We start from the raw sequence: 10,996 nt of genomic DNA, 5'->3' as shown, positions 1-10,996 counted from the left end.
CTGGCCCTGAACTCTTCCTATCGCACTCTTAAAAGTCTCCCTTTTACCAAACTTGGAGATTGGTCTGACCCCTAGTTCCTCTTCATCCCTACCCATAAACCCCAGCATACCCTTAACTCCCCACTCTGTCCCCAAAACAGTCCGTACAAACCCTAATAAACAACCAAGTCTGAGGTGTGACCTTGTTGGAAACTGCAGCTCGGTGCCATCTTGGCTGGAAGTTTAGACAGCAGACAGTGGAGTGGGCCACAAGGATCAGTTCATTATCATAAGATCATAATGTCGAGGAGTAGGATTAAGCCACTTGGCTCATCGAGTCTGCTCCACCTTTCTATAGTGGCTGATTTATTACAGAGCGTGGTGGGGGCCTGGAATGTGCTGGTGGTGGATGCAAATATGATGGAGACTGTTAAGAAGCTCTTAGATAGGCACAAGAATGTTCAGGGAATGGAGGGATATGGGCCATATGCAGGCAGAAGGGATTCGTTAAGCATTGAATTACATTTCATCAGTTTGGCACAACACTGTGGGCCAAAGGGCCAGTTCCTATATTATGCTGCTCTGAGTTCTATGTCTAATGGTCTATGCTCTGTGCTCTATGTTTCATGTTCCACTCTACACTCCACACTCTACCACCCTTTTTGGGTGATTCTGAGTCCAGTGTAGAGAACGTACAGCAGGAAATTGGACTCCTGGTTGTTCACACCTCGAGCTTACAGCCCAAATCCTCAGTCCCAATCAGCAATGTTAATTATTTTCCATAAATCATTGAGAGGTATATGGCAGCCCACAGTTTCTGGAATTGGGCACTGTTCCACAATTCCTGTCTCCATTACCTTCCTTCTCCTCTCAGCCTTCTACTGGTGGATTTATCCTTGGAGCCACACCTTCAGCAGAAGCCCTGAAGTGTTGAGCAGGACTGAGTTATCTCTCAGTCTGGTGATAGAGGAAGAATTATCAATCAACTTCAGCCTTAGGAATTTGGCTTTCTGCAGTGGCCGGACCTTCAACAGCTGACTGACATGAACATGACTACCGTCCAGTGGCTCTGACCTCACACATCATGAAGACCCCAGAGAGGCTGGTCCTGGCTCACACTGGTCAGATTGCTCGACCCCCTGCAGTTTGCCTACCAGGAGCACATTGGAATCAAGGATGCTGTCATCTACCTGGATAAGCAGGGCAGCACTGTGAGGATCATGTTTTTTTGATTTCTCAATACCGTACAGCCCTCAATGCAGGTTGACTCTTCCATTGTATCCTGGATAACGGTAACCTGACTGGCAGACCACAGTTTTTTGCAGCTTCGGAGCTGTGTATCAGACATGGCTATAAGCAGCACTGGGGCCCCACAGGGGACTGTATTGCCTCCCTTCCTGTTTACCCTGTACACCTCGGACTTTAGATACAACACTGAGTCATGTCATCTGCAGAAATTCTCTGATGACTCAGCAATAGTTGGGTGTACAAAGGGAGGTCTGGAGGATAAATACAGGGCCCTGGTGGAGGACTTTGTCATATGGTGCAGGTTGAATCATCTGCAGCTCAACATTAATAAGACAAAGGAGATGGTGATGGACTTTAGGAAGACTAAGCCTGCACTGCTCCCTGTTACTATTGATGGTGAGGATGAGGATGTGGTGAGGACCTACAAGTACCTGGATGACAGACTTGAGTGGAGCATCACCAGAGGCTGTGTACAAGAGCCAGAGTCACTTCGATTTCCTGAGGAGAATGAGGTCCTTTGGAGTCTGCAGGCCTCTCCTTCACATGTTCTACCAATCTGCTGTTGCCAGTACAATTTTCTGTGCAGTGGTGTGACAAGAGGCTTAATAGACCGTTTAGAAAGGCTGGCTCTGTTATAGGAGTCAAACTGGACACATTGGAGGCTGTGGCAGAACAAAGGACCCTCTGGAAAATCCTGGCAATTCTGGACAATGTTTCTCACCCTCTGTATGCCATCTTGGCTGAACAGAGGAATATTTTTAATAATAGGCTAAGACAACTGCCTTGCTCCAAAGAGCACTATATGAGATCATTCTTACCCTCAGCCATTAGACTCTATAATGAGTCAACCTATAGCTGCTGATCCCCTCCTGTTAAGACTGTTTGTGGTAACTTACTTTTCATTCTTTATTTCTTTATATTTGAATTCTGAGTTAAAGGATCAGAAATAGTGCTAGACTAGATAACTTAGTTGAAGCTTGCATGCCTCTATTCTGTATTCTCATGTCTCTATGGGTGCAATACTGCTTAGCGCTGTGATGTGAGGTTCAGCAGGCTCACAGCCTCAGGGAAGAAGCTCTTCCTGTGCCTGCTGGTGTGGGAGCGGAGGCTCCTGTCAGCACCTATGGGATGGGAGGAGAGTAAAAAGTCCATGGTTAGGGTGAGATGCATCTTTCATAATGCTTTTCGCCCTGCCCAGGCAGCGTTTACGGTAGATGTTCTCAATGGTGGGAAATTGGGTGCCGATAATCCACTGGGCAGATTTCACCACACGCTGGAGTGCTTTGCGGTCCAATATGGGACAGCTGCCATACCACACTGAGATGCAGTTGGTGAGTATGCTCTCAATGGTACAGCGGTAAAAGTCCGTCAGTATCCTGGGACAGAGGTGAGCTTTCTTGATGCTCCGCAGGAAATAAAGGCACTGTTGCGCCTTTTTGATCAGGATGGAGGAGTTCAGGAACCAGGTGAGATCCTCGGAAATGTGGACACCAAGGAATTTGAAGTTTGATACATGCTCTACTACAGTTCCTTTGATGTAGATGGGGACATGAGTGTGGCTTCTAGCATGCCTGAAGTCCACAGTGATCTCCTTGGTCTTCTGGGTGTTAAGGGCCAGGTTGTTGTCAGCACACCATGCGGCCAGTTGCTGGACCTCATCCCTATAGGCTGTCGCATTAGAACCATGTACAGGAACGGAGTCATAGGTGAAAAGGGAGTACAGACGAGGGCTCAGCACAGCCTTGAGGCATGCCGTTGTCAGGGTGAGAGGTTGTCTAACTTAACAGATTGGAGTCTGTTAGTCAGAAACTCCAAGGTCCAATTGCAGAGGGATGAGCTGATACCCAGCTGGCGAAGTTTGGCGATCAGCTTGGAGGGGGTCACAGTATTGAATGCCGAACTAAAGTCAATGAACAGCATTCTGATGTAAGAGTTGGGGCTGTCCAGGTGGGTCAGGGCAGAATGAAGTGCCGTGGAGATGGTGTCCTCTGTTGACCTGTTGGTGCAATAGGCAAATTGATGGGGGTCCAGGGTAGTGGGCAGACAGGATTTCAGATGTGATAGAACCAGTCTCTCAAAGCACTTTGCAATGATGGGGGTATATGCCAAATAAGTTTCAAAATTTAATCATATCTAAACAAGTGCTCAGTAAAATACACAAAACAGATGCTGGAAATCCAGGATAAGTAAGTGTTTAATAGATTTGCAGACATTCGGTAATTTTAAATGTATGTAAAAATCACATTCTTGTGGACTCAATATGAGAATTTTAAGTGCACTTCAGGCATTGTTCATCAAATGTCCGTACAGTACGGGAAAAACAATCATTTTACATATTGCTGTGACATTTTCAGTAAATTCAAAGCAAAAAAAAGTTTTTTCCAGCAATTGGGTTCAAAAGATGCAATTAAATTCAAATGAGCCACAGATATTCAGACGTTAAGAACCTGTCATTGATAATCGATAGAAAATATTTAATAATCTACAAAATTATTTGCATTTTGAAAATAAATTTTAGTTTTGATTACCGAGACCAAGGAATAACATCCAAGCAACGACGGCCATGCAGAGAAGAAGAAGAATATTGCTTTTTACAGTCAACTGACTGAGTTATGAGGATTGAGCCATAGAGAGATGGACAGGGCTTGGGCAGAGAGCATAAATGCTATGCATCATGTCAATCTGGAGGCCAGCTTGCACCTTACATTAAAACTCACGGGAAGAAAAAAAAAGACAAAATAAGACAATAACCCTGTCATTCCCGTCTGACACCTTTCTCTGCCAAGTCCTCAGTATTCTTCAGCACTGGGTGCCAATATCTCTAAAGATCTTTCCTGGGCAGGTATATTTCATCTGGAGTTGAAGGAGAATTGAAATGTCTCCAAAGATACCGGTACTTAAAAAATTTCTAGAGATGCACCATGGAGAGCCTTTGAACTGGTTTCATCACCATTTGGCATGGAGAGGCCACTGCACAGGATCAGAAAAAGCTGCAGAGGCTTGCAAACACAGCCACCCGTGTCATGGACACTAGCCTCCCCAGCATCCAAAACACCTTAAAAAGGCATCATCCGTCATTAAAGACCTCATCACCCAGGACATGCCTTGTTCTCATTGCTACCATCAGGATGGAGGTACAGAATTCTGAAGGCACACATTCAATGATTCAGGAACAGCTTCTTCTCCTCCACCGTCAGATTTCTGAAAGGACATTGAACCAATGATGCTACCTCACTACATTTCCCCCCTCTCTTTTGTTTATCTAATTCTCCTTTTAAAATATATTTCTTATTGTAATTTATAGTTTTTACTGTTAAGTATTGTAATGTACTGCTGCTGCAAAACAACAAATTTTGCAACGTGTGCAGGTGCTATTAACCCTGATTCTGTCTCTATCTTTCTGGGAGTGACTTGTCTAGAATTCATCCAGCACAGAAAGTTGTTAATAGTTAAACTCACATGGATCAAAGTCTAAGCAGAGGAGCCAGTAAGAGAGATAAGGAGATAACAAGAGCCACGTATAGTGGGGGGCATGAAAAACAAAGGAATGGTAAAGAATAACTTGAAAATGAGGACAGATTTGCCACTTCTTTTGAACGGCCCAATCAGCTACCAGCGCAGCAGAAGTGGTTTTTGACTGCCAGGTAATTTAACCCTTCACGTTACAGTGATGCAGGTAGTAGTCTCTCAGGCGGTCTGCTTCTCGCCATCCCGATTCCAAGGCACCATGGGTCGTGGAATAAAACGTTCGGTGAGTGGCTTCACCAGCAAAAAGCACCTGTAAAGGCTAACGGCAATGTGAAATTATTAAATCGCACCATGAACCACAAATATCTATCCTCAAAGACTTCTATTTTAATATTCTAAATAGTCTTCAGCCACTGGATCAGCCGTGGTCTCACTGAGGGCAAGAGTGGTCAGGGTAGCTGTTCCTGCTCCCAGCCCTGATGCTTAGAGTTTAAGGTAAGCCTAGTAAACACCTCCACTTTCTGAGGAGGATGAATGGAGCTGAACTATACGCACCAATTCTCACAACCTTCTACAGATTGTGCAATGGACAGCATCCTAACATGCTGCATCACCGTGTGGTACAGAAACTGCCTGGCCTATCTGCCATTAAGAACATACTGTATATACAGAAAGGTGCTGGAAAAAGCCCAGCAATATCTTAATAGATCCCACCCACCCCACTCGTGGACTGTTTGTCCCACTCCCATCAGCAAAAAGGCTACGTAGCATCCACGCCAGGATACCAGACTCAAAAACCTTTTCCTCAAGCAGTACAACTGATCAACACCTCCATTCACTAACCCATCCCTCCACAACCAAACCAACACTACTTCATCATTTCCTGTCAATCACCTTATGCACAGGCACTTCTGTGCCTGGTGTCAATCAATCTATATAATCTATCTTATGCGTTTATATTTATTGTGTTTTTATGCTTATGGTGTTTTTTTTAATGTTGTATTGGATCCAAAATAACAACCATTCTGTGAGCTTTACACTTGTGTACTGAAAAATGACAATAAACAAACTTAAATCTTAAAATGAAAATATAGGCCGTTTATAAAATATTGATAATTCATCATTAGGAAAAGGGCAAAATGAGCAGCCTGTATACATTATCTGAAGAAATTAAAAGAGAAAAAAGGTTAAATAATGATTTAAAAAAATTATTTTCAGAAGTACAAAATATCACACAGGATTTGAAAATGTCCATTAAATATGCCACACAGCTATATGGGCTCACTGTGGAAAATTCAGTATTGTCCAAGTAACTACTCTTTCCTTTATTTAATTTATTAATAAGACTGGGAAAATATTGATATCATGGTTTAATCCATCAACAGCAAGAGCCAGCTGTTCACAGCTGGAGTTGGTTGCAACCACTTAAGGACTAACCCTAATTTGTGATCTAGTATGCAGTTTAATGTTATAGAATGTTTCCATTAGCTTTTCTGTCTTTGACAGGCCAATCTTCTGTTTCTGACAGGCCAATCTTCCTTGAGATTCATTAGGAAATATAGAAAAGTACAGCACAGAGACAGGCCATTCGGCCCATCTAGTCTATGCCAAACTATTAAACTGCCTAATTGCATCGACCTATCCAAACTTCTCTTAAACTTTGAAATTAAGCTCGTAGCACTCTCTCATGACCCTCTGAGTGAAGAAGTTTCCCCTCATGTTCCCTTTAAACTTCTCACCTTTCACCCTTAACCCAGAACCTCTGGTTGTGGTCCCACCCAACCTCAGTGGAAGAAACCTGCTTGCATTTACCCTTTTTATACTCCTCATCATTTTATATACCTTTATTCAATCTTCTACGTTCCAAGTAATAAAGTGCTAACCAACTCAATATTTCCTATAACTCAGGTCCTCCAGACCCAGCAACATCCTTGTAAATTTTCTCTGTATTCTTTCAAACCTATTTGCATTTTTCCTGTAGGTAAGTAACCAAAACTGCACACAATATTCCAAATTACACCTTACCAATGTCTTATACAACTTCAATGTAACATCTCATTTCCTGTCCTCAGTACTGAGATTTATGAAGGCCAATATGCCAAAAGCTTTCTTTATGACCCTATCTTGAATGCTGAGTGACCAACTTTCTTGACCAATCTCCCATGCGGGGCCTTGTCAAATGCCTTGGTAAAGTCCATGTAGACAAATACCTTGCCTTCATCAACTTTTCTGGTGACTTCCTTGAAAAACTCTGTAAGATTGGTTAAACATGACCTACACATGAAGCCATGCTGACTATCTGTAACCAGTCCCTGTCTATCTAAATACTTATATTACTTTCCAATAACTTTCCCATTACTGACGTCAAACTCACCGGCCTATAATTTCCTGGTTTATTTTTAGAGCCTTTCTTGAACAGAACAACATAGGCTATCTGGTACCTCGTCAGTCCCCAAGGATGATTTAAATATCTTTGCTAGGGCCCAGCAGTCCCTGCGCTGGACTTCCGCAGGGTCAGAGGGATCACCTTGTCAGGGATTGATCCACCGTAATTTGCCTCTGGACAGCAACCACCTCCTCCTCTGTAATCTGTACAGGGTCCATGAAGTTGACAAACAAAAGAAAATCTGAAGATGCCAGAAATCCAAGCAACACACATAAAATGCTGGAGGAACTTAGCAGGCCAGGAAACATTTTGGGCTAAGACCCTTCAGCAAGACTGGTAAAAAAGATGAGAAGTAAGAGCAGGAAGGTGGGGGGAGGGAGGAAGCTATGCTATTTTGCCTCATTTCTATCTCATGAGAAAATACAGATGCAAAAAAATCATTTATGATCTCCCCCATCTCTTTTGGTTCCACACATGGATTACCATTCTGATCTTCCAGAGGATCAATTGTATCCCTAGCAATCCTTTTGCTCTTACATATCTGCCGTGCTCACCCATCGTCCGCTGCCTCAATAAGGATAGAGTTCCTCTGATCCTTACCACCACCCCACAGCCTCTGCATATAACGTTATCCTCTTTAACTTCAGCCATCTTCAAAGGGACCCTACCACTAAACATATCTTTACCTCCACTACCCCCTCCCTCCGTGATTCCCTTGTCCATTTTCCCCTCCCCACTAATCTCTCTCCAGGCACTTATCCCTACAAGCAGCTTAGTGCTACACCTGCCCATCTCTTGAAGATCAAGGTTCCCTACACTTGTTATATGTACCTTTTAATCTGACAGGCACATACAAGCTTTACACTCTCAACATCTCAATTTTGAAGGCCTCCCACTTAGCAAACACATTTTTGCCAGAAAATGGCCTGTCACAATCCACACTTGCCAGATCCTTTCTGATACCATCAGAATTAACCTTTTCCCAATTTAGAATCTCAATCTAAGAATCATGAGAGCAACACACAAAAGGCTGGAGGAACTCTGTAGTTACCAGCATCTATAGAAATGAAGAATCAGTCATTGTTTTGGGCCAAGACCCTTCATCCAGTCCTGATATGACAGGTCTCAGCCCAAAATGTAAACTGATTATTAATTGCCATGGATGCCACCTGACCTGCTGAATCCCTCTAACACTTTGTGTGTGTTGCTCTGGATTTCCAGAATTTGCAGAATCTCTTGTATTTACAAGAATTGCAAGATTTGCTCCAAAGCTTAGATGTCAAGCCCAGCCCGAAGCTCATGGGTTTGCAAGCAGCTGTGATGTCTGTGTGCTCCGACTTACTTCAGAGACATGGACGACACCTGGAAGCACTGGAGGAACGCTACTAATACTCTTTTCACAGATCCTCCAAATCCACATGACCAGATTAAATGAACCACTGTTGGCTGAATATCTGCAGCGACCAGGCTCAGAGTACAGTCAGCTGAGAAGCTCAGCTACTTCAGTCAGACAAGCAAATGAACTGCAGCCCTGAGCTTGGTGATGGAAATAACTTTCCATTCTTTAAGTCTCACTGAAAACTTACAGGTTCAGATTCACTTGTCACAAGTACTTTGAAATATACAGTGAACTGCATTGTTTGCAGTCACTAACAACACAGTCCGAGGATGTGCTTGGGGTAGCCCGCAAGTTCTCACCATACACTCCAGCGCCAACATAGTATGCCCACAATGTCCAACACATGCACATAAGCAGCACCCACAACAGAACAAGACAATAACAGCAAAAACACACCACTTTCACTCTCTCCCACCCCCTCATACTCACAGGCCTCCAACCCCAGTACAGGACACGTCCAGGCCTTCTGGAATCTTAAACTCGTAGACATTAGGTCTCCAGTCTCCAGTCTCTTGTCCGTACACATCCTCTACTGCTGACTTCATCCGCACCAACTCATTGGGATCCTGAGCCTCTAACTACTCAGTACAGTGAAGCTTCTGTGGAGGCACATACCTCCTCAAGTCTGATGAGTAAAGTGTAGCTTGTGGAAGGAGCATGCATATAATCCAGTCACCACCCCCATCAAACACAGAATCTGGTGATCTCACACAAGGCTCATCCACCACCTCAGAGCCCACAGAAACGGCGTGGAAGCCAAGCACCCTGGCCCTGGGACTGCCCAAGAGGAAGATCTAAAACAGCAATTTTAATCTTTAAGATAGAAAATTAATGTATACACCCAGTGGCCATTTTATAAGGTATAGCAGTGGTCTTCTACTGCTGCAAGCCAACCACTTCAAGGTTTGACGTGTTATGCATTCAGAGATGCTCTTCTGCACACCACTGTTGTAAAACATGGTTACTAGAGTTATTGTTGCCTTCCTGTCAGCTTGAACCAGTCTGGTCATTCTCCTCCGACCTCTCTCATTAACAAGGTGCCCACAGAACTGCCACTCATAAACGTTTCAGGCAAGCTACCACTCTGTAAACTCTAGAGGCTGCTGTGCATGAAAATCCCAGGAGATCAGCTGTTTCTGGGTTACTCAAACCACCCTGCCTGGCACCAACAATTATTCCATGGTCACTTAGCTCACATTTCTTCCCCATTCCGATGTTTGGTCTGAATAACAAGGGAACCTCTTGACCATGTCTGCATGCTTTTATGCATTGAGTTGCTGCCACGTGATTGGCTGAGTAGATATCTGCATCAATGAGCAGGTGTACCTAATAAAATGGCCACTGAGTGTACTTTACATAATAAAGAAAACAGAATCGGGATATACCTGTTCCTCTGCAGACGTTGATGGGAGAGGTTGTGCAATAACATCTATATCATCACCTGAACTGCCAACTTCGACATAACTATAGGATCCCTTTGTGAACCGATCACTGTGCCATTTTGATCGTACTATACTCTTTGGTGGAGGTATTGAGGGGTTTCCTAAATAAAAAAAATATTTATCAGTATTTTGTAGGGTGTTTGAGTATTGACTTGTATTGATATGCAATGTGAGAAATTATACCTGTAAATTGATGTATGATTTGTGTCAAACAGTCTTTAATATCAGAGTCTGATAACTGCTCCATTAGGTTGGCTTCCTGCCCTGCCAGCACAGCTAAGAGGACATGGCCATACCTGCAACCAGAAAACACAGTCATGAAGTCTGGCATGAACCTTGAATATCCTAGGTTCACTTCTCAAACTTTACACAATATGCTTCACCTCTGCTCTATTAGTGTATTCAAAAATGTATATAATGTAAATTTTAAACTTTATTTTCAAATGCTAATTTCAAAAGATCAGGGGTTCCAGAACAGATCATTGCGGAGCACGAAAGGTAACCGACCTCCTCACAGAATATGTTCCATCTGCTACCACCCTCTGCTGAGCTCCTCCAGCACATTGTGTGTATTGCTCGATTTCCAGCATCTGCAGTACCTCGTGTCTATGATTTTCTGCTCTACTGCGTACTCTCTTTGGAATATGCCGACCCTAAAGAAGTTTAAATCTTCTCCCTTCTTTCCCAGTACTGATGAAAGGTCTTGGCCCAAATGTCGATTGTTTATTCCCACCCGTAGATGCCTCCTGACCAGCCGAGTTTCTCTAGCACCTTGTATATATTGCTCTAAATTTCCAGCATCTACAGTACCTCTGTGTCCACCACCACCAGGTGTAGTGGGAATAAGTTCCCACTACCTATTAAATGTTCCCAATGATTTAATGATGTCCATCTCAAATAGCCTCTGACAACCAAGTCTAGCTCCTAGCCTTAATTACTAAGTCTACTGACAGTAATTTCTACTGACAGGGTTAAGACGCCTTAAAACCAGTCACTTCGGGCAGATGGGATTCATCAGCCGTGGTTGGGGAACTCTGATTTGAAACCTCTGCTGCCTTGTGGCTATAGCCATTC

General features: G+C 43.6%; 1 protein-coding gene across 2 annotated transcripts in view; it reads right to left on the bottom strand.

Annotated features, from left to right (window-relative positions):
• Window positions 1-3,403: 3,403 nt before the first annotated feature.
• The window catches only part of LOC140714404 (peroxisomal N(1)-acetyl-spermine/spermidine oxidase-like), a 28,441-nt gene continuing 20,848 nt past the window's right edge, over window positions 3,404-10,996 (bottom strand). The window contains exons 5-7 of one of the 2 annotated variants that reach the window (XM_073025673.1): window positions 10,106-10,218; window positions 9,866-10,023; window positions 3,404-4,428 (exon numbers count right to left, since the gene is read on the bottom strand). In XM_073025673.1, coding sequence (XP_072881774.1) covers window positions 4,351-4,428; window positions 9,866-10,023; window positions 10,106-10,218 — 349 coding nt within the window. In that variant the 3' untranslated portion in view covers window positions 3,404-4,350. Of the gene's footprint in view, window positions 5,015-9,865; window positions 10,024-10,105; window positions 10,219-10,996 lie in introns of both variants that reach the window. The other variant, XM_073025672.1, reaches the window with a different exon arrangement.

Source organism: Hemitrygon akajei, chromosome 21, assembly GCF_048418815.1.
Source record: "Hemitrygon akajei chromosome 21, sHemAka1.3, whole genome shotgun sequence".
In the NCBI taxonomy this organism is placed as follows: domain Eukaryota; kingdom Metazoa; phylum Chordata; class Chondrichthyes; order Myliobatiformes; family Dasyatidae; genus Hemitrygon; species Hemitrygon akajei.
This window is presented reverse-complemented; position numbering and strand designations above follow the sequence as displayed.